Below are 26,825 nucleotides of genomic sequence, written 5' to 3' on the forward strand. Positions count from 1 at the left end.
AGGAGAAAATACTCCTTATATTCTCTGCATCTTCGATTACCAGCAAAAAAACGCGCAGTGTTTTGTGTCCCTTTAAATGCAAATGAGCTGCTGCACAAAGGGCGGGTGTTATCATCTTCCATTACCTCATGCAGACACACACTGAAAACGTAAATAAAAACGTTTAGCCTTTTATGCTCAAACTGGAGTCGGACAAAGATGGAGAGACTCAAGAAGTGACAACATGTAGAATGCAACAGGAAATTTCAGAATTGTTAGTTAAAGATTTTATATAGCTGATCTAGAGTTAACTATATTGTCTATCTAGTCATTGATTAGCATATTCTGTCATCGCATTCCGGGGGTGTGGGTTATGTAAATTTTAGGGTTAGTGATGTCACTAACCAGTGAAGCTCATTGTAGTCCCTACCAGCCGTTTGTTATAGCCCTTAAAGCAATTTCTGTAAAATAAAATATCTCCCTTTGCTTCGAACTTTGCAGATGTTGTCACAAAGACATAAAAATTGGTGTTTTGTTGATACTAGGATATAGTTAAATATCTTCAATATTACATTTAAGTCTTAAAAATGATTAAAGTCATAAAATAACTTGCTTACATGGTTTCATAATGAGCCAACTCTTTCGGCACTTTGATTTGGACAGGAAATGGAAAAGCAACATTAATTTTTTTTTTACTATAAAAAAAAGGTTTATTAGTTCAAGAAAAGAATGACAGGATGTTTGTTCATTTTGATTTCTGCTTAGTACACTTGTGCTATACAGTGCAGAAAGAGTTTGAAACCCTTTAATGGACAATCATTTGACTCTCCTTCACCCTCGATTCCCAGTGACACATTAAAATAAAGATAAAAACAGTTCCAGACACCTCAGTATTTTTTCCACTGACAAAATTAATCATTCCATTTTCATCTTCACCGTGTAAGAGCGCACTACGTGGGAAGAGGGCGAGACCGATTTTCCCTAGCTTTACCAAGCCACATCCATCAATATGTTTCATGAACATGGGGAGAGACAAGGAAAAACACTACAACAGTAATCTATAATCTTGCCCATAATGATCTGAAACTTCAGAATAGTAACTTTGTCCTCACAGTATCAACCTGAGGCTTGATCACACAGCATTGTGGGTAATTAATTTTACATGTATGAAATGAGGCGTATTACAGAATCTTACAGAGGTCATGTAGTTCATTTAAGTGCATGTTATTCAACAGGTCCATTCATAAATTAAAGAACTGGTCGACATTTAAGGTTCCTCTTTTTTTTACACCCAGTACAAAGGTCACAGCCTGTATAATTACAAACTTAACAACAAAAATACATATAATATTGAAAATGGACCAGATGTTTCTATTTTCTTGACATCTGGAGACTTTGAAGTGAAAAAGAAAGGGCAGGAGAAGAAAAGCAAGACAAAAATTCTCAATGCTTAAATATGATCAAAAAAGTAAACGCAAACAAATCTTTACAAAAACAAAACAAAAAACTAGTATTCACACATTAACTAAACAACTGAAGAGGAAGCACAACAGACCTGCGACCTTGTGCTACTGACAGTTACACTGTAAAACCACTAGACAGTCGATTGTGTGTGACTGAAATCATTTGGCCATGACACTAAAATAGGTTATTCTATAAACAATTTCCCTGTTAAATGAGTTTCTTACAGAGCGGCAGAAATGTTCTGAGTAGCCCTATTAATAAACGGTCTCTTGACACAGCAACCAAATAACATGAACTTTCCCAAAGTCTGCCAGGTCAGATGTTGGAGCTTCGTCTCCCTCTTGTGGCCCCTAGCGAAGGTCTCAGGCGTGGGTCACGGGCCTTATAATGCTCGTTGAAGTCCAGACGGAAACTGAGGAACTGAAGACTCTCATCAGAGCAGGTCATTAGCAGCCGCAGAAACTCCTGCACTATGCCCTAAAGGACAACAGAAAGAAAGGCGGCGTTGAAACTTCAGGGCTGAACTTCAGGGCTCCAGGGCTGAAACTTCAGACACTTGTTTGTATAAAATGTCAAGTGACGTGATAAAGTGATCATTTCTATCTCTTGGTATCTTACCAGCCACCGCAACGGATGAAATTTATCTGTAAGCTAATAATGTTACAGTAAATATACTGTGAATTGTCCCTGAACGAATAAATAATTTTAATTAATTCAGCGGTGTATGATATACTAATTATTAATCAACATTAGCAGTTTTGAAATTATCGGTATTGGTTTGCATTGAAAGCAGATAATACCACGACTTATTTTTGTCAGGTTTTAAACATTTATTCTTCGATTTTAATATTCATTAACATTTTTAAAACTCATATAAACTCCACTGTAATATATGCAAATGACTATATAATACAATTAACATCAGTAATAAATTTACAATTACAATTCCTTACAACTAACCAAACATTTCATTCCAGTAATCGTTTCAGGGCTAATCTGTCTCCATTTCAAATAATAAACAATTTTTTATGTTTCAAAAGGTTTTCAAAAATATGTATCTTTTTTTAATATAAATTGATATAAACTATAATTTATCATTTATAACTCCTATAAACTCAAATGTGATAAATGCTTCTTTTTTTACAAGCAATATATTTGTAAATATATATATATATATATATATATATATATATATATATATATATATTTAAACAGATTGATAATTCAAAATAATAATTAAAAAAAAATCAGTAATTATAAAACCATAATGGTGTACTGTGCAGAGAAAAAAAAAAGTTACATCCACACATTTACATGAAAACTCTGATTAATAATGAAATCTGGGCATATTCCAATGATGTCCGTTTCATACGTCTAGTATTTCCACAAGATTACAGTGAGAATTTTTTAAAATGTATTCTTAAAAAAGAATGACAAAATTAATGCTTTTTTCAAACTCAAGGAAAAATGAGCTAGACCTGAATATTGTTACTGATCAGGGTAAAACAATTGAGGTAGTTTCATCTTATAAATATTTAGGATTTTTAATTGATGATCGTCTTTCTTTTAAGCTTCATATACAGAATCTAGTAAAAAAGTTGAAATTGAAGCTAGGTTTTTTCTTTAGGAACAAATCTTGTTTTACTTTTTCTTCTAGAAAAAGGCTAGTCGATGCCACATTTCTCTCTATTATTGATTATGGTGATCTGTTGTATATGAATGCCCCAACAAAGTATCTTCAGATGTTAGATGCAGTGTTTCATCTAGCTTTAAGATTTATTTCAAATTGCAGACCCCTCACTCATCACTGTACACTTTACTCCACAGTGAATTTGCCTTCTCTGTCAAATCGCCGGCTTACTCACCTTTATATCTTTATATATAAAGGCATTATAGGCAGGCTTCCATGTTACATATCTGATTTTCTTACTTTTACACAGAGTACCTATGGTTTACGGTCCCAGAAAACTATTTCATTGAATGTACCTCAAGCCCGGACAGAGTTGTTCAAAAAGGCTTTCATGTTTGTTGCACCTACTACTTGGAATGATTTACAGAAAACACTTAAACTACAGTGTCCAATTTCCTTAAACGATTTGAAAGGTTATGTTAAAACTATAGAACATGAGTCGATCCACACGTGCAAATGTTTTAATTAATGGCACTTTTATTTAAATTGAAATGTACTTGAGTTGTCTTTGCCTCTTTTGTGTTTGTTCTGTGATTTTGTGACCTAATTTGTACTGCTATCTTGGCCAGGTCTCTCTTGAAAAAGAGATTTTATATCTCAATGAGACAAACCTGGTTAAATAAAGGTTAAATAAAAAAAATATATATATTCTGATTACATTTATATTACAAGAATATCCCAATATAACTCGAAGGCAAATATTTTTTTGAGAATAAAGTGTCAACCAGAATATGGGCTTTAATCAGAAAATCATGCTCCTATTAAAATGATCGATGTCCACATTACATTATAATCTAGCATAAAACGTGGCTGGTACAGACCATTTAGAGTTTGAGCATTGCATATGTAGTGTGGATCAGCATAAAACGCTCTCCTAAACACCATTAAGCATGTTCTCTCTCGCTCATGCCTGCTGGTTCAGCACTTTTTCCACGCACGCATGAAATGATATGGGTTTATTGGGCGAGCACATTAAAGTGTATTAAAGGCTGTGTGGAGTACCTGATAGAAGTGTGTGAGTAATCTGAGCTGAGAGCACATTTTTGGTATGGTGTCTTTAAACTCCTGCACACGTCTGTTCTCCTCTGCCTCCTGCTCTGCTGTTACACCCCACTCGCCCTGAAATACACAGAAACAACAGCTAGAAACAAACACTCGGGCACTCTTTTTGCCTTCGTTTACTTTCACAGTAATTTAGCTGACACGAGAAAAGAAAGAATAAAATCAATGGCAACAGAAAATAAACACTCTAATTTTGACTTACACATTTGCTAATGGCCACTTTCCAGAGTCAATTAAAAGAGTGGATTATAATTCTTATTTTCAGTGCTGGACACTCTGAACATGTGACTTAACCATTAAGAAGCCTTGCTTTTTTTGAACGTATAGTTATAGCAATGGTCACCTTTGTTTTTGAGCATTTGGGATCTGTAAAATGTTTAACATAATTTATTTGACCAAAAATAAAGTAGTTTCGAGACCATTTTATTATATCTAAAAATGACTGTTTTCTGTTGTTATCAGTGTTTGAAATTAACATGAAATGTATAGTAAAATGTAATTTATTACTGTGTTGCAAAGCTGAATTTTCAGCATCATTATTCCAGTCTTCAGTGTCACATGATCCTTCAGAAATCATTCTAATATTTCTTCTTATTAATAAATGTTGAAAACAATTTTTTTGTGGAAACTATTACATTTATTCCTGATTATTTGATGAATAGAAAGTTCAAAAGAAAAGTATTTATTTGAAATTAGGCACCTTTGATCAATTTAATGTGTCCTTGTTGGGAAAAAAGTATTAGTTTTTTAAAAGCACAAATAATAAAATTGCCTGCAATATCTTTTTTTTTTGGGGTATAATTCTCTATACAGTGTATATTTGTTTACAGTATTGCACTTACAATAGAAATCTTTGGTGCAAAGCCTTCTAAAGGTTTAAAAATAGTAATGTGAAGTTCATATCTTTGTTAAAAGTACTTTAGTTCTTTCATAGATAACGATAACGGATCATAGACAAATAATGCACAAAAATGTGCATTATTTGAGCTGCATTATTTGAGCTGTAAGGCCAGTTTCATGGCTAGTAAGAAATATTTATGGTTGATAATGTACTAATTTCACCAGACAGAAAGTGTCAAAATGAATTTTGAATTCTGCGTACAGCGAAAAGCAATGATAGCAATATCATCATCTTTTTACCTTGCATTTAATGTGTAAAAAAGCACTTTTTTTCTTTCTCTCTTTACATACCATCTCAACTCTCTGTCTCTTCTTGTCCTCGAATTGGACGCGTAGCTGCAGCTCTTCTAGAGCGGAGCGGTACAGTGTGTCCTGAGCGTTCTGGAACTCAATGATCTGATCAAACACTGCGCGCAACTGATTCAACAGAGACTGCGCACACACACAAAGGACAACAGAGTTACGGAAATGAAGACAAGTACGAGGGATCGTCATTGGTACACAATCACCCCGTGCAAGTGCAGCGTACCCTGTTGTTCACATCCAGCAGGCAGCGAGAAATGATGGTGTCCAGAAAAACATCATGAGCTGCTATAATGTGATCCAGATCCTGAGCCTGCTGGACCTTATTCCACAACTCATCCCAAGAGCATTCCAATACCTACAATGACCCATGCACAATACAATTAAAAATACAGCTCAACTGTTTGAAAAAGACAAACGTACAGAGGGACGTACCTCAAATGTGATATAATACTGCATCTGATGGATGAAGTGAACCATCTCGGAAGCGAGAACATGACATTGGTGCAGTACGCCAGAGAGCTCTGTGCAAATACACAACAGACATCTCAACTGTCTGCTGAGAAAGGTAGATCTCACAAAAATGTAGGTTGGTTCAAAAACATCTAACAGAATGAAAAACGCACTCACCCGGCATGCTCTTCAGCAGTTTGGCGTTACACATTTGACCCTTCCAGATGTCGGTGAGGATGTACTCCATTCTTTTAGCCCTCCACAGGAAGTTGAACACACGCAGGTAGTGGCTCATACACTCACGGGTGAACACCTGATCCAGGTATGACACACATTGTGGTTAGGGATGCACTGTTATAAACAAATCTAACCATAACGATATAACCAATTAAAGCCTGATATTAAAATTATGTACTATTTTGTCTAAATAAATTAAAAATCAATCATTTTTAATGCTACAAGTGAATTTAGGCATCAAAACATAATGGACAGTATGAGAAATGTATAGTTTATATTTAAAGGGTTAGTTCACCCAAAAATGAACATAGCCCTCATGTCATTCCAAACTAATAAGACTTTTGTTCATATTTGGGACACAAATGAAGCTATTTTTAATGAAATATCAGATTTCTGTTCCTCCATTGAAAGTCTCACCCAAAATTCTGACGCTTCAACATGTTCATAAAGACATTGTAAAATAAATCCATATAAATAGAGCGATTAAATCCACACTTGTGAAGAGACATGATCACTTAATATAACAGATTTTAATGTAGGCTTTTATTCACATATAAATATTGATCAGCAAACATACACGGAGCACTCAAATATGGTAATCGGAAGCTCAAGCACAATTGCTTGACCCGCAAGAATTGAAATTTGAAATTCATTCTTGTGTCACACCAGCACGTTTGAGCTTCCGCAAGAACCAATGAGGTTCGTTCTCACGCGTCAAGTATGAACGATCAAGCTTCCATTTACCATACTTGAGTGCTCAGTGGATGTTTGCTGATCAATGTTTATATTTGAATAAAAGCCTATATTAAATCTGTTCCATCATATAAAGTGGATCGTGTCTCTTCAGAAGACTTTGATTAAACCACTCGAACCACTATGGATTTATTTTACAATCTCTTTATGAGAGCTTTGAAGCATTTTAGGTGAATAGACTTTGAATGGACACAGAAATCTCTAAGATTTCACACACACAAAAAAGGTTATAACTAAGGATAGTCATATATAGGATAGAAAGGATAGAAATATTTTTCAAACAAAAACCATATTGTATCTTATGAATAACTTATTATACCATGGTCTGTCTGAATACTTCAAAACCATTTAATGCACAGGTAGTTCCAAGTCAGTTTAATCACCATTCTATATTAATGCGCTGTTTTCATTGACGCACTGACACACACACCTTGTTATCAACGTTGCCCCGTGACTTTTAGTAATAAAATAGCTTAGCTTCGGATAAAATCACCTCCAGTGATAATAACAAATCACTGTATTAAGTTTCTCAGCAACGAGGGGGTTACATCGCTACTTGAAGTAATTAACAATGAATCAGAGAGTTTAGGCTAATGGAGAGAGAGAGACGCTAAACAGAAGCAGGTAAGCATCTCTCATCTCTCTCGATAATCAATTCAAATAAATGCTATAATTTATTCACTCATAATCTTACCGTACTACTTTATCTCTGTCTCTGAAGAAAATAACCGTCAATTTAACCCATTTGGCAAATGAGCATGGTATAAGCAGGATGATCCACAGATAGCTGAAATTATTAAGCAATTAATAATTAAACGATTTTAATGCACTCCGCTTCACACCGTGCATTTAAATAATTTAATGCACAGCAAGCCGTGGATTTTCCATTACTTAATGGATGCTGAATCTTATAAATCAATGCTGCAATAAATTTATCATCTTGGTTCACTGAAATTTATTGCCCAATTCTTGAATGGGCCTTGGTCAGGGTCATGAGTCATGACTACACCTCTGCTTAAAACTATGCAATATCTCTTCCAGACCAAAAATGACGCAAATTAGTTACAGGTTAACAGTACTTAAAATATTTGTGTTATATTATGTGAGCAGTAGATTATGACAAACCGCATCTAAATGGGCTAGAACAATCTTGCGGGGTGCAAACGGTGTGCGCGGACTTCAGCTGCCTGTGTTGATGATGAAAATTAAGCCACACATTTACCGTGGCAATGGGCCCCTCCACATGATAATCCAAACTGAAGACGTCCCAACCAGTGTCACCAGGAGAAACCTAGACAAAACAGGACACCAGACCCACATTCAGTGATACACAATCATGTAGTGATATTTGCCATCAGATATTTGTTTATTTGGCTCAGTTTCATCCCATTACCTCCAGCAGCCGGACATCAAGCCTCTTTAGTATCTCAGGACTGTCAAACTGGGCATTGGTTGCCCTGACAGCGGTCTCCAGGATACCGGTTAGATTGTGTTGGTAAAGAGTGGTGGCAGCCCTCACCAACTCTGGCCTGAGAGAAAGCAAGAGATAAAGAGAGATGGATGACTCCAAGAATAAATGTCCTTAGAGGAGAAAGATCGGTTATAAATCAACAATGAAATCAAGCGGATTCAAGTCAAGCTACACAAACAAACTTACTTGAGAAGGTCCATGAGGTGTCGGATGAAGTCTCCCTGGCCCAGCAGAAGGTATCTCCTCATGGCCTGAAGATGTTCCAGCAGTTGGTAGTTCTTATTCAACACATCCAACAGATACTTACTGGTCTCAAAATATGCAGCATCAATCTTACTCTGAAAGGCCCCTTCCAGATCAGTGAACAATTCTGTCGCTGAGAAAGATATACAGGGTGTTAAATGAAAGCAAGAGCATGAGAGAAAAAAAAAGAAAAGAAGAGGAATGAAGAAAAAGTCAAGAGGAAAAATGAGACAGAGCAAGAAAGAAAGACCCTTATGAAAATATAGTATTCTGGCAAATCCTTGCGGCAAACATTGCCAGATATTTATTATAAGCTTATATTTCCCATGCAAATGAGCAGTGAGCGGGGTTATGATATTTTAAAATGTAGAAAAAAGACAAAACTCATTTTAGATAGTAATAATAAATAGTATTGTCACAATACTGGAATTTCAATATGATACCTTGAAAAATATCGATATTCGATACCACAGGGAAAAACGGTCATATACATGTTTCATATTATAAAAAACATTCAATATTTTTCAAAGTAATCAATATTTTCAAGCTTCAAAAAGTACATGATAAATCGTAACAGTAATCCAAATGATTCAAGCAGTTAAATCCATGTCTTTTCAAAAGACATGATCGTTTTATAAGATGAACAGATTTTAATTTAGACTTTTATTCACATATAAACATTGATCAATTAGCATTACAATTATCTCAGCCCTAAATGTTTGCTCACTCTATGTATTAGTGTTTTTACAATGGGGTAATTTTTTTGCAATAGCATTACTCTCAACACAAGGAAGCTTGATTCTAAACTTGGAATTTAATTTACAAAAAAAAGTAAACAGTGAGTAATAAAATAACAAAACAAAAAAAATTACAAATGATAGCACAAATACAAACAGTGCTTTAAGTTTTTCAGGTAGGTCTAACAGTAGCATTCTGGTACAGAAATAGTCTTCATTGTAAAAATTAAATGCAGATTAATCCTTACAATTAAAGTTACCAAAGTTATTCAGTCCAGAACAGCGAGTGATTTTCTCTTCATCTTGACACACATTAATGACACAGACAACAGCAGTTTTTTTTTAAGCTGCTGTCACTTTAAGAGTGAATGGAGAGATTCCAATATACTGATACACACTAGGGGTGTAACGGTTCAAACGGTTTTAGATACGGTATGTGCAATGTTCAGGGAAAAAAGTACTACTGTCAAATAAAAATAAAGAAAATAAGAACAAATAATCTAACTACAAGCGACAGCACAAATAAATATAATAGAGCAAAGATTTTCACGTAGGTCTAACATATTTGACTGTTTAAATTCAATCTAGTGATTTAGTGTTTTCCTTGTCTTTTGTTTTTTGATTAACATTAAAAACACAGACAGGAGGAATATTAGGCTGTTGGCGCATTTAAGTCAATGCCCGGATCCAAAATACTGATATTGTTGTCTGTCCCACATGTATTGTCTTTCTCTACTGTATAAGTTCACCTTAAGCATAACAGACTATGTCAGCTAGGATACGCAATATGAGCATGTTGACAATTTTTGTGTAAATTTGTCCATTCAAGCGCAAGACTTGAAAGAGAACTCAATATCTGAGCGTTGTCTGAGAGAGTGCGCGCTTCAGATGAGAACACACACACAGTCACACACAAACAATATTATATTCGTCAGATTTGAGATCAACCCCGGTGCAAGTGCCTAACCATGGGTGGAGAACGGTACCGTTCGTTTTTTTACCTTGAACCGTTAAACCCCTAATACAAACACGTTTTATTTCTCAACTGTTTACATTCACTTAAGACATAACTGACATTTTGACACTTTTATCCCCTGGTTTCACAGGCAAGGCTTAAGCGTAGTCCCAGACTAAAATGCAAGTTTTGAGCTGTTTTAACTGAAAGCAACTTGCACTGAAAGATAAGTCAGTGCTATTGTTTTGTCTCAAGATGCACACCAGTAATCTTTCTTTCTGAGGCACGTTAATAAAAGCTGCTTGAATGCCCTAATTGAACTAACTAAAACAAAGCTTAGATAATTAAAACTAAATTTCATAATGGTATTACAATAGAAACGTTTTTATACCTGGAAAAAAGAAACCATAATAACCTCGGTTGTTTATAAAAGGTTTACAAAATTATGGTGAACGTGACTGCATTGTTTGCCAGATTTTTGCCAATAAATAATTGAAAAAATAACCTTTGCAAGGTTATACATGTAAAGAGAAACCACTTTTGATGAAAGAAAAAAATAAACCAGACAAAGTCAATAAGGAGTACGAAAGAGAAGGACAGAACACCAGAAAACAAAGAACCTTCTAGAATCACACTGAAGGACAGAGATGTACGTTGGAGGCTAAGAGCATTGATTAGCCATGCTAGCAAAGACGTTAAATACAGCCAGCGTCGATATGGACAAATACACCACAGACAGGCGGTCAAAAACTGCACTTTCCTCCATAACAAATCAATCCTTCTCTCTCCTCTTTCTCCATCCCTCACTTTCAGCAGGTTATTTAACTATTAGCTGCCATTATGGCCACAAATAATCACATTAGCAGAGCATAAATGCAGCTATTTTAAGCAACTACATTAGTGCTAGCTCACCATCTTTGGGAGAGTCGGTGGATTTGGAGGCGGGCATGATCTTTCCCGGCGGCGTCCTGTCGTGGCAAACCTGATGCAGGAAGTTGATGGATTTGCCAATGAGTAACACCTGGAGAAGGGCAGAAAGGAAGAAAACACATCAGATGGCATTATTATATGCTCATTTCAATCTAAACATGAATCACTGTTAAGTAATGTCTTGCATTAAACAATCAAAAGGGGATTTTGCTATTAATGAAGAAAATGTGAATATTGCTTGGCTGTGAAAAACTCAGCCACTTCCTTCCTAGTGTGTACTGTGTGGTTGATATAGGTTAGGTGAAACATGAGGCAAGGTGTTTTATAATATACTTTAAGCAATCAAATTAACAAACTTCACCTGGTGAGTGACAACATACATATACATATACATATATATATATATGTATATAACAAAACTAGACGTTCTACAAATGAATTATTTGTTGTGCTCATGTTATAACAAATATATTAAAATAGATTGAGTTATATATACAGTATATATATATATACACACACACATCTAAATAAAATACAAAATTGTACATCATACTTTTCACAAGTCTACTGTATTATTATTTGAAATATTTTCAATTTGTAATTTTTATATATATTTATGACTGAGTACCCACTTGAAACCCCCCCTAGCACTGTTTAAAGAGTAAACTGCTTTTCAAATAAATATTAAAGCACAGACATAATATATTTATAAGAAATACATTACTATAATAATGTATATGATATTGTATATTTTATATAAATAAAATACAAAATACTGCGCACCATACATTTCACAAGTGTAAAATTATTTGTAATATTTTCAAAACCCCCTAGCACTGTGGTTCTGCAGGTCTGCACGGGCAAACACCACTCACATTTTCTTTAGAAAATATAAAAACCTTTGTGCATGTCTCATTCCTCGATCAATAACACTGATGTTATGCCATCATGTAAGGTAAAATGTAAAGTACATGATGTACTACCATGATATAAGTGCTGTACCTTCCTGGCTTGGTCCATTGTGATGAAGGACGGGATCATACTCTTCCTCAGAGAATACTTGTCATGCCACAGTCTGTCCGTCTTCACTGTTGGGTCAGAGGCTACGAAGAACTAAACACACATTTTGATTGTCAGAAGGACTTCTTAACTTTTATTTTGTTTGATTTAAGAAAATTCTTTTGCTACGGCCTGTACCACGCATTCAGTCTCATAATGTTTACACTGATGAAACATCAGCTCCGAGACAAATAAATTACCTCCGTCGACTGGTCAGCTGATCGCTGTAATGCAATGACCTTTCTGTGGTAATTACACAGGAGGAGGAAATGAAAGTAGAAGAGTACATCAGTGCTTGGAAAAAGGCAACTATTAAAACGACTATTGCCGAGAATAACGATGCTGAGCGAAACGAGGACCTCGTAAACCCTTGGACCAGGAAGAGAGTGTTTTCGATGGGTACATTAGTGATATAACCCTCTCTGTCACCTCAACTCTCAACACTGCTTACACTGTGAAAAAGCCTGTTACACTTCAGCGGGGACGAGATTAAATCCTGTGATTACAGGCAAGAGCGTCTGATTGGTGCCCATGCGGAGGGGAAGCTAGGAGTTGATTGGGCGATAACTCTTCTACACCCGGCGACTTCAGACTTAGTCAAGTGGGCATAGGCTAAGTAAAGAAAGATTAATTGACACCATTTGGTAATGGCAGAGGACAAGGAGAAGTAGATGTGAGAGTGATAGTGGGAGAAAGAGAGAGACGGAAGGCCACAGAGGAAGTGGAAGGAGAAGGGCCCATTAGCGCAGCCTCATCTGTCCTCATCTGGGTGTCTGGGTGTAGGAGACTGTGGTTCACAGTGTCTGCAAAACGTAAATCACACTCAAGTGCAGTGGTTTTCTCAGACATACAGTGCACAAGTCAACAGAGTCAATTTGAGGACACTGGCCTGAGATCAGCTTCCATTATGTGGTGTAAAATTGTATTTAATTATTAACTTTGTATCAATTAAGTGGTATTTTTCACACCCCCACCAGGCAGACACAAAGTCCCTAAAGTAAGAACAAAAACTATCTAGTTGAAAATAATTAAGGCATGTTTTCTACAATGTTCTTCACTAAATGAACTCAAAGTATTATATATTTATGCATATAAAAAATGCAATTCGCCTAGATAGAGACTTCTATAAACATTTTACAGTAACGAATCGTTCAACCAGATTTAAATAAACTCGTTAAATCGGACGGTCTAATTTTTAGGAATTGAAATAAAGCTGAAAAAAAGAGTCAAACTCTTACTGTACATTCCTAATGACGTTATTTAAAATCTGTTTTAACACTCTCCTACTTGAGACACGAGGCTAATGATGATAAGCTAATGATACACTCTTCAGGACGCTCAATGACTAAATTAAAAGTTCATTAAAATCGTTGCGATCATTGCATCACTTAATTCTATACTGCCAGCAAAATCATAGCGAATATAATGTGAATATTTAGTCCTGGCCCACATGAAAGGCACAGAGTAAAGACTAGAGTACAAAGGTTTGCAGTGTTGAAGTAACCACAAGTATTTAATTGCAGTCTGAGCACATACAGAAAGTTCTAGCAAGGGAGTGACTCTGCAAAGAAAAGCAGTGCGCGTTCATGTCCTGACCTCATGGTACGTATCCTCCAGCTCCCCGTCATAGATCCAGCGATACAGGAAGTTGAGAATAGGGTGGGACACCAGACCAAGGATGTGCTGGATCAACGCTCTCATGTGGGGGTCACCTGTCCTTCCATACGCATGTACAGCTGAGGCCAGCTCTCCTCCTTTACGCCCTGTGAGAGAAACCAGACTGAGGCTGATATCTTTGTGCTAAATGCACCTTTTACAATGAAATATGATGTTAATGCTGAATATAGTTTATCTGTTGTGTAACTTTTAAATGAACTGTATCATCATCACTAACCTTGGCAGTAATCCACCAGGGCGGCCAGTGTTTTCAGCCGAACCTTGGGGTCGTAGGTCCACACCAGCAGTCTCCTCAAAGTCAGACTGCTGTCCACGCTCACGTTTACACCCTGATCATCTTCCACCTGGAGCTAAACACACACACACACACACACACACACACACACACACACACACACACACACACACACACACACACACACACACACACACACACACACACACACACACACACACACACACACACACACACACACACACACACACACACACACACACACACACACACACACACACACACACACACACACACTACCGTTACCTCTTTTTCACAGAAATGGTGCTGGTTCTCATCCTTATTACTGACATATCTATTAAGCTGCTTTTAATGCAAGTCAGAAAGTGTATTAAAGCAACACTATGTTGTTTTTCAACCTTCATTATATATTTCCAAGACCCTTGAGATACATCGACTTACAATAGGTTGAATGACACGTCTGCCATAGCCTGACAGTGTCTATATCGCTTTTACTGGCACTATGTAACTTTGGGTTTCGGGTAGTAACCCGAGCACAAAAAAAACTACAAAATTTGACTGCTTTACCGCATACGTCACTTCCCCCACCACCCCAACTTCCTCAAATTCTGACGTGAGAGCCCAACTAGCGTTTGATACCCGTCTGTACGTTGTTGTCATGGCCGAAGCAACAACTAAAAGGAAGAAGGCAAAGGTTTTGTCAGAGGAGACTAAAAGAAGAAGAGAGTGACAAATTAAAAGACCGGACGAGGATCACTATTGGAGGGAGAGCAAGACAGTTTGAAGACGGTGAGGGAGCGTGCGCGACTGGCTCTCTCTCTCTATCCTCGTTCTTTCAGTAACATGCACCCTGTCACAAGCGCAGCAGTCAGTCATCTATAAAGTGTTTATTAATTTATAAATAAATCAGGGAGTCAGGGAGCTGACTACCGCGCGAAATGTAAAAGGCTGAATAACATGGCCTGGCCATGTTACGGAATCTATCTGGTGAGGTCCTCCATTTATCTTCATGAATCAAGTAATGCTATATATAGAGTAGCGAATTATCAATCTGGTAGCTACACTAACATGCTAGTTTACGATGATGGTTATAATAAATAATCTTTCAGGATAACTATCCTAATGTCTGCAGGCTGATAATCATGATTGTTTATTTATTTTTCTGGTGAAAGTGTCTTGCCTCAGGCTATAATGCAAATCGATTTTCAAATTTGCAGATTCATCTATGGTAGCTTGATATTAAAATATTGACGATATATGAATATTACCTACCACACATTGAATTGAATTAGCATATCCGTTATGTAAAACAGTAGACAATAGGCTACTATAATGACGCTGGCTTGTAAACGTGGGCTACGCGATCTTTTGACGTTTGAAAAAAATAAAGCCCATGAAATTATATTCATATGACATGCTGAAATATATGCCAATGTACCCGGGATGAAGACATTTCACACGCAACGCTGGCAGTCTGCCCGCGAGAACTCAAGACAGTATCGGCTTGTCAACAAATGCACACGTCTCGCCTGGTGTAACCATAGACATCATATAGATAGACGCCCTATCGACCGCTACTGCCTATTGTCGCGGACGAGCCGTGGGGCCGCCATCTTAAACCGGTCACCCGCTCCGCTCAGTGTAATCTGTTTGGCAGGTGCAATGAGCCGCCAGCGCATTTAATTAATCATATCTCACTGAAAACCGAACTGATTTTCACGCGGGGTTTTTTTGCTGCAAAGGTCATACACGTAGCTACGATAAAGGACACATTGAATATTTTGTTCACAAAATACAACTAATAGTACGGTAATGTTAAATCTTACTTGTGTAAAGTAATCCCCGAGTGATAGTCCGCCGATTTGAGCAGGAATATGCTGCACAGTGCTCTGAAATCTACTGCTGCTATGCAACGCAAATAGGAGTATGACCTGCTTAATATGGCGGACGCATTTCTTGCGCCACAGCGGCCAATAGGGCATCTAGTCTCTATATGATATCTATGGGTGTAACCATGACAGATTTTACGACAGAAGTAGAAGACAATACTGTTTCCCAATTGTAGGGGGACCCCGAGAGCAAAACCCGCAAAAACGACATAGAAGATTGGGTATGTATATATTGCTGGAGCTCACAATGAATAAAAACTGTCAATACTTGTTTTTTAATGGAATACTGCAGTATTTATTGTAAACGATGTATCTTCTGTTGCAAATCATTATTTTTTTTAATTCATGTGCCCTCAAAATCATTCATCAAAATAACTTCCCCTGCCTCTTGCTGTGACATCTCATCTCTTCTCTGATGACGTTTACTGGTGTGAGGGCGGGACAACCGGTCACTCACATGACATCACAGCAATAGCAAACCACAACCATCCAATCAATTCACAATGGACAAAATCAAGTTCCGCCCTACATTTTTCTTGTAGTTTCACTCGGATATACGTCACACAATGGGGAAGAAAAGACTATCGCAACTTCCGTTTCATGCCAACTACATTATCCTGCAGATTTCTTCAGCAAAGCAGCAGCAGCAGAAAAGGGGCTTAATCAAAAAAATGTTTCATGGTCAAACACACACATTCTCCTCTGCGCATTTGTCCCGGACTCACCTGTGCATGAAGTACAGACAGCAATCTGTAGTACTCCTTCAGCTCTTGATGCAACGCAGCACAAAAACTCTGAGAACAAAAGGTGAGAGGAGAGAACTAAATAAATGTAAAGTCTTTATTTTTGACCATTTTAATGCATGTTTGTTAAACAAAAGTATTAACTTCTTTCAAATAATGAATATAATCTAGCATTATAAGATCTATGTAGCAGTTAATGTTGTATATGATGTGTTCACTGTCAGTTATGTCACATTTCCTACCTGTCCGACTAGGCCAAAGGCTCGATCCAAGCTGTGGGAATCTGTGTATTTTCTAATTTTATTGTGGAGCCAGCCGAGCTCTGCCAGCCTGCTGCTAGTGTCTCTCAGAGACTTACACAGCGGCACCTACAACGCAAAAAATACAGTCAGTATGCAGAACAGTTTATGATCACATAATAATGGACTACAAGAAAAACAACTGATTGTATTTATCTTTTAAACGCAAGTTAATCTGTTATAATACAAAAAATACAAGTCTGTTTTAATATATTCTGTCAGTCAACTGTCCAGTATGTAATCTGCCCATGTGACACTGTGGCAAAGACATTTCTATCAGTTTGAAGAATACTTATTTTGGTTTCTTTGTGGGCTACATCTGTTCCATTCAACACAAAAAAAAGTGTTTAATAAAAGGCCCATTTAAGACTTTGATTAAATGTTCAATTGGAAAGGTCACCAAGACTCCTTCAAAGCAAACGAACGTACTAAACAGACAACCAGTTCTTTTACATTTCTCCCTCAAAGATAGATGAAGTCAAAGATGCTACGACAAACCACAGACTGAATACAATTAGGAAGAATTGATTCCTTTAATTCTATATTCCAATGGAAATGCAAAATAGTCCCACAAACAATAATCCATAGTCAGGCTGCAAGATAAATTGTTTTGGCAAAGATTTCGCAGGACACATCGGAGAATGTGCGACGTCAAGTATAGTGATCGTACTCAGTTGATTTGTGATTCGTACGGACCAGGCACCTCGGTTTGAAATGTACGTGATTATCAGATTAATTGCAAAGTTTAACCATCATAGAGTAAAAGTTATTATTTGCATGCGTTTAAGGTCCTGTTAGTTTAAAAATTCAAGCGATTTCATGCCATTCGAGCGCAAGAAAACAACTCACTACGGAACTTGCGCTCTGTTTTCTTTGGGCACAAAGAGCTGCGCAGACCCCCAAAATCCATTCTCTTCCGCCTTTATTTGCGCTTGAACGGACACATATGCAAAATAATTTTAAAATACCCATCTCGCCGAATATCCTCATAAACACTGTCAAATATGGCTTAACTGAACAAAAGAAAATGGATGCGTATCATTATATTGGATCAGTGCATTAGTTCTTAAAGTGACAGCAGCCTAATATACCTGCTGCAGTCACTCATTAATTTTAATCAAACAACAAAATACAAGGAGAATCACTTTTGTAGTTTCAACAAAGATTCATTCTATTTAATTTATACAGTGAAGACTAAGCGGTGTTATTTACAAGTGTTTATATTACTGTTAGATTACCTTAAAAATATAAAGCACTGTTTATTTAATTTGTATCTTTGTTCTATATTGTATTTATCAAATTCTTGTAACTTGTATATTATTACCTATGCAGATTCACTCCCCTACAAAATCACCTCAATCATTCTAGAATCATTCATTCTTTCCAAATAGAGCTATTAAAGTCATCTGGTGAAACTTTTTTTTATATCGCAATATATATCGCAGAAAAAAACTAAATTTTGTAATATATTTTTCCGTGCAGCCCTAATCCAAAGATTAGGTAAACTCATGCTATCTGGGTAAATGTGAACAAATGTCTTTTTAGCCTTTTATGAAATAAAGGCATTTATCTCCATCTAACGTTGGTCTAACGGTTTGAACATATGTCACGTCCAAAACAAAAACAAACAGGTCTGGCCCATCAGAGTGCTTATTTATCCAGTATACCTCACTGGACATAAAAGGCACATTGTTCTTTTCCAAACAAATGGATGCGCCATTTTAAAAGTGTCACTTAAAAAGGACACCTGATCGATGATTCCTGGTCAACGTCTGCCAGGAATGTAAAAAAAAAAAAAGCCTGGGGAGCCTCTTGGCTCAAATGGATGGGCCACGTTAGTTATAGCCAGACAGCCGATGATGAGATCAATGCTTTTACATTTCCCATTCTGCACTTACAAAAGTGATAACAGGTGACCCTACTTAAGTTTGTTTAATAAGAACTCACTTAAATTAAAATTTCTTTTATAAGTAGCGCTATGCAAGAATATTCTGCTCATAATTACTTTCCAGCATCTCAGTCTGACATGTAAAGTGTTTGTACTGTTGCTGAAGTGGGGAAGTAAAGAAATGAAGAACTTAAAAAGCCAATAAAATCTGAAATTTACACTTGCTTTGTTAAAAATACACAGTCATTATGAATGACTGAGTGATTTGATTTGTGGTTCATTATGATTAAAAAAAAATTATACGATTTTTATTTGTGGTGGCATTTAAATGTGTGGTATTTAAAACAATTGCTTTATAAGAACACAGCAAGCAAATATTATGAAAATGTTCTCATAAAATGGCACAAACTCCAATCATAACAATTGTATGACAATGACCTTGCTACAGTATTTCTTCATTTATCATTTTATGCTAATATATGCTACCATTCCACATTTTGGGATCGGTAAGATTTTTCACCAAGGGTGCATTTATTTGACAAAAAAATACCATAAAAACAGTAATATTGTGAAATATTATTGCAGTTTATAATAAAGGTTTTCTATTTTAATATATTTTAAACTGTAATTTATTCCTGTGATGCAAAGCAGAATTTTCAGCATCATTTCTCTAGTCTTCAGTGTCACATGATCCTTCAGAAATCATTCTAATATGCTGATTTGCTGCTCAAAAAATTATTTTTCAGGATTCTTTGATGAAAAGAAAGTTAAAAAGAACAACATTTATTTGTAATTGAAATATTTTTGTATTTTTTTGTGATATAAAAGTATTCATTTTTTTAAACTGGATGCAGAACGACTTGAAGTTGTAAATTTGCCAGTAGATCTCAATGTGCCAAGTACCGTTCACAAATTTTCCTTTGATTGTTTATGGTTGCTATGCAACGTACAAAAATTACTCTAGTTAACTGTCTGCATGTAGGCGAATGAGCAACAAAAATCAAAGAGAGAAAGAAAAACAGAGACAGAACCATAATAAAAGAAAGATACAGCTAATAAGGCATCACCTTTGAATCAATTTTGTAGCAGTTTTCTGGGCTGCACATCTTGATGAACTTTCCATCTATTCCCTGGAAAACATAAAGAATGTCTCGGACGAGAGCAGCCTCCCCGATCTCAGCTGGTTCAGAAGGAGAAATAGAAAGAATTGTGGGGGGGGGGGGATTTTAATTAAAGAGCTGTAAAGGTCATACTCATAAATCTGTCACAGAAAAAGATGCTATGTGGCCGACTGCATCTTAAACACCTCTGAAATAGAAAGAGAGATTTTTTTCCACTCTACAAGAACGGAGAAAAATCTAATACAAAAGGCAATGAGCTATTCTAACTAGTTTTAAGTATTTTAAAACGACAAATAAATTCTGTAAAAATGAGGGCTTGTTCACAAAGTGAAACATATTTATACATCTTTTGCATAAAACTCCCAGGCACCTGTCACTGGTTTTTAGCACATTTTTAAACAACACTTCTTTTCTTAATTATTCTATTTCTAAGTCACCATAAAATCAAAATGGATAATTCGATGTAATATATTTACACAGTAAATATATTATATTAGTATATTTTTTATGTAATAATTAGGGATGCCATGAAATTTTGGCTACTGAAAATTTACGGCCAAAACAGCTATTTTTGGTTTCGGTAAAAAAAAGAAAAGAAAAAGAAAAGAAAAAAAAGAAAAAAGAAAGGAAAAAGCTTTGTTACTTTTAATATGAATTAAAGTCTCAACATTAAAATTAACTATACTATAGATGGACATTGAGTCCAGCCCTACATTTTTTTTATTCGAGAAGCAGTTTTACGACACAATAGGGAAGAAAAGAAAAAACGGTTTCATCTTTACTTTAAAATACTATTATTAATTATTTATTATTAATAAATGCCTTATTAATTTTAGTATATAGTATTAGTTTCCAGAACTGTTCATTTCCTTTAACAAAACAGTGATTGTTGCTGCAGACACTCACCACTGCCATCTCCATCCCGTCTCTGTCTTTGTGGGGGTCTGGGTGCCGGACTGGAAGAGGGTCCGCTGGTGGGACGAGGGCCAGCACCTGCCCCAGAGGGTGAACCGGACACTGGGAGAGTCCAGGCTAGACGAGACCCTCTCATAGACTCACCGACTGGCTGGGGTCCAGGTCTGAAAAACAAGCAGAAAATGACATAGTTGGCAAAAGTTTCCTATATTAATACACTCATGTTTATCTGAAAACCTCTGCAATTCAGTTAACAGCTAAACTCTACAGAAGATCAAACTCTAGGTAAGTGGTCAGTATTTTTTTCTGCCTTTTTCACTAAATAAATGTACCTCAAAATGTATGTAATTTTCCCTCCACATAAATTTATCCCAAACGTCATTGTCTTGAGACGTATCCTTGCTGCTCATTAGCAATATCTGTGGGAATTCACTAATTACCTCGTAATGGTGAGCTTTAACAAATAATGACACTGAAGTACAGACACTTTAATGATGCTGTGGGTTCGACAGGTTTACGGTCAAATGGATCCAGCAATCAATTAGTTCAGGGCTTGGAGTACATGGTCAAATTTAAAATATCTTAAGTGCTGCAGGCGCTAGACAGCGGTGTTAATAATAGATGAGCGTGTGGCAATTCAATTAAACATGCTACAAATACAATAGCTGTATTATTGAAAAAGAAAATGCTATTAAAACGAGAGAGAGAAAAAAACCATTTGACTGTCACTGGGCTAAAGGACAACATGAAGTGAAATAAAGCACTTCAAATTAAATTTTATGAAACATAGCATGCATCATTGCTACGTGACACAACAGCCACTTAATGTAAATAAATAGTTTTTGTGAATATAATGTGACCAATATTAGTTGCTCATGACTAGTGTGTAGACAGACACTAAGCTTAAACAAAATATCAAACCAAGTAGTGCATGCAAACAAATTTTGCTAGATCTTTTATTAGAAATAGCTTCACTTTTTAGAGACCTTTTTGCAAATGTATAGTATATTATTAGTATGAAGCATGAAGTGAAAACCACTTTACATGAGCTCGATTATTTCCCCTGTAGACAAAGACAATTAATGAAAAAAATAATAAATATAGGTGAAACATACCAGAAACATTTCTTAATGGATTGTAATAAAATTCTACCCATTAACAGACAATGATCTCTAAATGCTACATTAGCAAAAGATATCTGACTTGATACTTCACATCATATAAGCCCTGAAAAAAGTATCAGGGTTTCCACAAGTGTTTTCATCATTGGTAATAAAAATAAATATTGCTTGAGCAGCAATTCAGCATATTAGAATGATTTCTGAAGGATCATGTGACACTGAAGACTGGAGTAATACTGCTGAAAATTCAGCTTAACATCACAGAAGTAAATTACATTTTAAATGGTTCCTATTAAGCTCATTAACAGGCTCATCATTTTGTTTGTGGGGTCTACTAGAATACATTTACATCATTTAATGTTAAATAACAAAAAAATTATTTTTTTTTACATTTACGTTGTTGCAGCACCTGTTTTCATCCTCTGCCTGAATACTCTGGTTTACTTTGTTTCTTTAAAGTCACCATGAAATCAAAAATGGACAATTCCTTTTATTTACAGAATTTGGCAATGTTTATTAGGGGTTCAACCGTGAAATCGCTCATAACTCCTAAACAGTTAGGCATAAGCTCAATTGTCTTAGATGATTGTGATCCTTGGCTCAAGATGAACAAATGCATGCCTCGGATTCGATCAGCGCCCTGTCGGGCCATAAGTAGAGCTATTACAAAGGTAATTGCCACACTGAGCTATTTTTATTTTATTTATTATAGGATTTGTCCGTACTCCGTGCACATAATTATTTCTTTAAAGTTCAAGAGCAGTCGTAATATTTAAATTAAAAAATGTTAACCTCCACGTGGACTGAGGCAGATCTGAATGTCATTTTGGAGGATATATAGCCCATATCCTACAAAATGACATTCAGATCTGCCTCAGTTTAATTAGCAATGCCCAACTTCCTTAACCATTCAATCAATTAATGAGGACGAAATTAATCCCGCTCTACATTTTTTTTCTCATTCCAGAAGCCATTTCACTCGGATATACATCACAATAAGGAAGTAAGGACCATCGCAACTTCTGTTTCATGCCGACTTTAAAACCCGCCTTACGAAAAGCACAATCTGCTCTGATTGGCCAGTCAGCCCCAGTCTTTGTGCCTAGCACATGTGTCGTAAATGTAACGCCCCTAACCATAACCCATGAGTATCAGCTCCGTAGGCTTCATGAGGCACTGTAAACACTATATGGCGTACGGTTTGCCGTATCAGTTCGAGCCAGAGTTCAATAATGACAGTCAAGAAGAACAGATTGGTCAACCCAAACCACCTTCACAAGCACAACTTGTGTAGAGTGAAAAAACAGCCTCTCTTAGACATGTCGACAACACACAACCTTTTTTCCCATATGTCTAGGATTGGAATTATTTAAAATTAGGGATATTGTGATGTGTATGTTCCAGAAAGAGACATCAAGACTACAATCGAGGAGTTTTAGGGATTCAGAAACAGTGTTTACTGGTATAAAGAATAACTCCATTTAAAATATGAGCATATTCATGCTCAAAAAGCAACATTACACACTGAAGAAAGTTGAAAATAAGTTTTAAAAAAAGCATAATAGAACCTGATAGAAATTGAAAGGTTTATTTTTAAATTGTAATAATACTTTATAGGGCTGTGTTCGATACTACTTTGTGCATACTATACAACTCGTCGATTCTGCTGAGGTGAAACAGTAGCGTGTGCATTGGTGTATTTAATTCACAATGGGTGTTGCAGTCATTCTGTATACATTTTGTCATTTCCCATTCGGAATTACTGGCTTCAAAGCAAATGCAACATGAGGCACTATATTTCTGCATTCAACTCTTAAATTTCAAGTCCCTCACCGCCACTCACCCAGTAAGCAGAGACGGAGGGGTCGGTCCAGGCCCGTTGATGGAGAACACTCCCATACTGCTGATGCCACTAGTGGCCATGCTGGAGTTATGGGCGGTGGCAGAGCGCTCTGGGTAGCTGAGCGGGAGGCTCTGGGGACGGGCGTAGTAGAACGGGGTGGAGTGGACGTCACGGGGCAAAGCCTGGGCAAGCAGAGCTCCATAACTACATACCTGTGGACAGGAAAGAACATTACCTCTGCCCTTATAAATAAATGTCAAATGATTTTCATTATGTTATTGTGCAGTATCTGCAGAATAACTGGAGAAATATTTCATACAGGAACCCGGTTGGACGGCTTCCTTGGGTCTTCACAGAGGCTGAGCAGGAGGTATAAGATGGACCATCTATGTTTCAATATGCCCTGTCCACCAAACAACAAAATCAACATGTGCACAAAACAATCTGCAGTCCGTGTATATCTAATCTATGCATGATGTATGGAAATATTAAGAACTCAACACATTGTGGATACTGACCTGGGTCTGAAGCTTTCTGTGCAACTCAGAGAACAGGGCAGCATCTGCTTCCCGTCTTTGTTTCAACACTACAATAAATAGGCAAAAAAGGAAATGTTTGCATTTGAATCACACAAGCCTGAAATATTAAACAATTGCCTGATGAGTTTAAGACCTTCTGAAAGATCCGATATAGATTATTTCATCTTCATATAACAACATCAGCAGCACAATATATTAAATGCCATAATAAATTTAATTAAATTAAATTAAATAACAGGCAAACTAAACTGACAAAGTCTAATGTTTTCAAATAGGGAACATAAATAAATGACAAAAAAAGTCTATCATCTTTGCATAAATCTAATCTTTGGTTTTGATGGCTAAGGAGTAAAGACAACTAGTTCATTGGAATAATTTTACAGTGTTAGGAAAGTAACAAACAAAACCGTAATTACATAAGAGTCCATTTTAAATGGTGTTATCTTAATTATTAATGTTTTTATCAGTCTAGGTTATGAAATAACTGCTGACAGCACTATTTTTAGGGTTTTACTGTGAGTAGCGCATCTGCAGTCAATATGGCAACAAATTACATGCTTATCTCATTGTCAACCAACAATTTTAACACCTTTATTGCTTGATGATTACATGCATAATTTTATGCCATGCAAACTTCTTGCTTTCTATGATGCACTGAAAATTCTGTAGAATTACTTTTTATACATTTTAAGAATTGTTTGGTTTTGGAAACATCAATTAGAATGGCTTGAAAATTATAAACAAATCACCATATACCATAATGATCCTGTCAAAATTGCTTATGAATGTATAGCTGTTAATTTTTGTACAGAAACAATACTATTTCATGATAAATATTTCTTTCTGGCATAAATATATGTTGTCAAAAATATTTGTATTGTCAGGGCAAGTATTTTGGTCCTACTACCCAGATCAATCTAACAGATTTTTTTTTAAAAAATCTTTATTGTTAAGTCCTGCAGAGAATGATCTATGAACGCCATCTGAAATGATAATTGCTCTTGAATAAGGTAAGAACAGGGTTTCAGATTACTCACATTCTTTTTTAATTTTCTCTGACACCAGAAACTCATCCCGTTCAATTGTGGGTGCATAATTACTTCCGATGACCCGAACTGCGTACTGGAACTGATGAGCTACATCAGCTGAGAAGATACACAAACAACAGGTGCATTCATAACTTAAGACTTTTGAAAAATGTAACACACAAAAGCATTTCCATACATATTCACAAAACACATTTCAGTTTAATACCTGGATCTAAATGAGGATCTATGTGAAAATCTACCTATATCAAGCATGAAATGGGTGTCTGGTTATACAGAAAGTCATTAGCTGATAGCAGGGATCATATTCCTGTAGGTCTGCTGTCTCTACTTCTACTAGATCCACTGATGAGCTGCTCATGTCCTGTTTCTGATCGGTTTGTGTCTGTTGTGAGATGAGTTCCTGCAGATCAGGGTTTGATTCACTCATACTACTGAAATATGACAACATCAGTGAGCTGATAACAAATGAAATAAATAAAGGCGTTGGGTGCGAACAGGTTTGAATCATCAGGGTCTTTATTGATCTAAAACGCCATTTGAAACAGGGGCCCTGTATTAACCAGCATCTCCCTGATGTTTTGCCAACCTGTCCGCTTCCAGCATCTCATCGGTGGAGGAGACCCTCCATCAAATTGTCTGTTTTCAACGAAACACCCCATATACTTATCGCTACACATACTGATCGTGTTACTAAGCAGCTGTGTGACAGTGATGTAAACGGTTGAGATCTATTTCTTTACCTTCACTTTTGCCCGTTATCTTACAGCACAGACTCTGCAGAAGCACGTTGGGTGATTTCTGATCAAGAGCCGCCATTGTGCATTTATATGTCCCCTCCTGTGCGAGCAGAAGAGATCCGCGGCGTGCTTTTAACCGCTGTCGCTTTTAATAAGGTGGGTTTCAGCTGGGAGCAACAACAGCGCCATTTTAACGGAACCCGCCGAAAAGCGCCCACGTCGGACAGTAAACGGAAAACACGGCAACGGTGCGCGGCGGAAAAACACCCGGCTGTAAAGTGAGACTCGGGAAAGCGTTCCTATCTACAAACGTTACCTAAACGCAAAATCCAGAACAAGTAATTTGGTTATAATAATAATAATAATAATAATAATAATAATAATAATAATAATAATAATAATAATAATAATAATAATAATACAAATTATTATTATTATGTTGTTGTTGTTGTTGTTGTCTTTTACTAAACACCTAAATGGGGTAAATTGCTTTTTTTATATAAATGTATCAA

The 26,825-nt window shown here is 36.3% G+C and overlaps 1 protein-coding gene across 1 annotated transcript; it reads right to left on the bottom strand.

The window, feature by feature from the left end:
* Window positions 1-663: 663 nt before the first annotated feature.
* tubgcp3 (tubulin gamma complex component 3) lies at window positions 664-26,588 on the bottom strand. The gene is made up of 22 exons (XM_077246310.1): window positions 26,317-26,588; window positions 25,565-25,672; window positions 24,507-24,574; window positions 24,308-24,391; window positions 23,989-24,200; window positions 21,016-21,188; window positions 20,056-20,168; window positions 17,044-17,169; window positions 16,784-16,852; window positions 14,131-14,263; window positions 13,833-13,999; window positions 12,180-12,290; window positions 11,160-11,268; window positions 8,499-8,688; window positions 8,235-8,370; window positions 8,064-8,132; window positions 6,029-6,164; window positions 5,834-5,922; window positions 5,625-5,756; window positions 5,387-5,527; window positions 4,136-4,252; window positions 664-1,920 (listed from the first exon to the last, which is right to left on the bottom strand). Exons 1-22 carry the CDS (start codon window positions 26,390-26,392, stop codon window positions 1,759-1,761), a joined length of 2,721 nt encoding a protein of 906 aa, XP_077102425.1. The 5' UTR covers window positions 26,393-26,588; the 3' UTR covers window positions 664-1,758.
* Between the last annotated feature and the right edge of the window lie 237 nt (window positions 26,589-26,825).

This window comes from Siphateles boraxobius, unplaced genomic scaffold, assembly GCF_051911475.1.
Source record: "Siphateles boraxobius isolate OS27281-9 unplaced genomic scaffold, OSU_SipBor_1 29, whole genome shotgun sequence".
NCBI classification, from domain to species: Eukaryota; Metazoa; Chordata; class Actinopteri; order Cypriniformes; family Leuciscidae; genus Siphateles; species Siphateles boraxobius.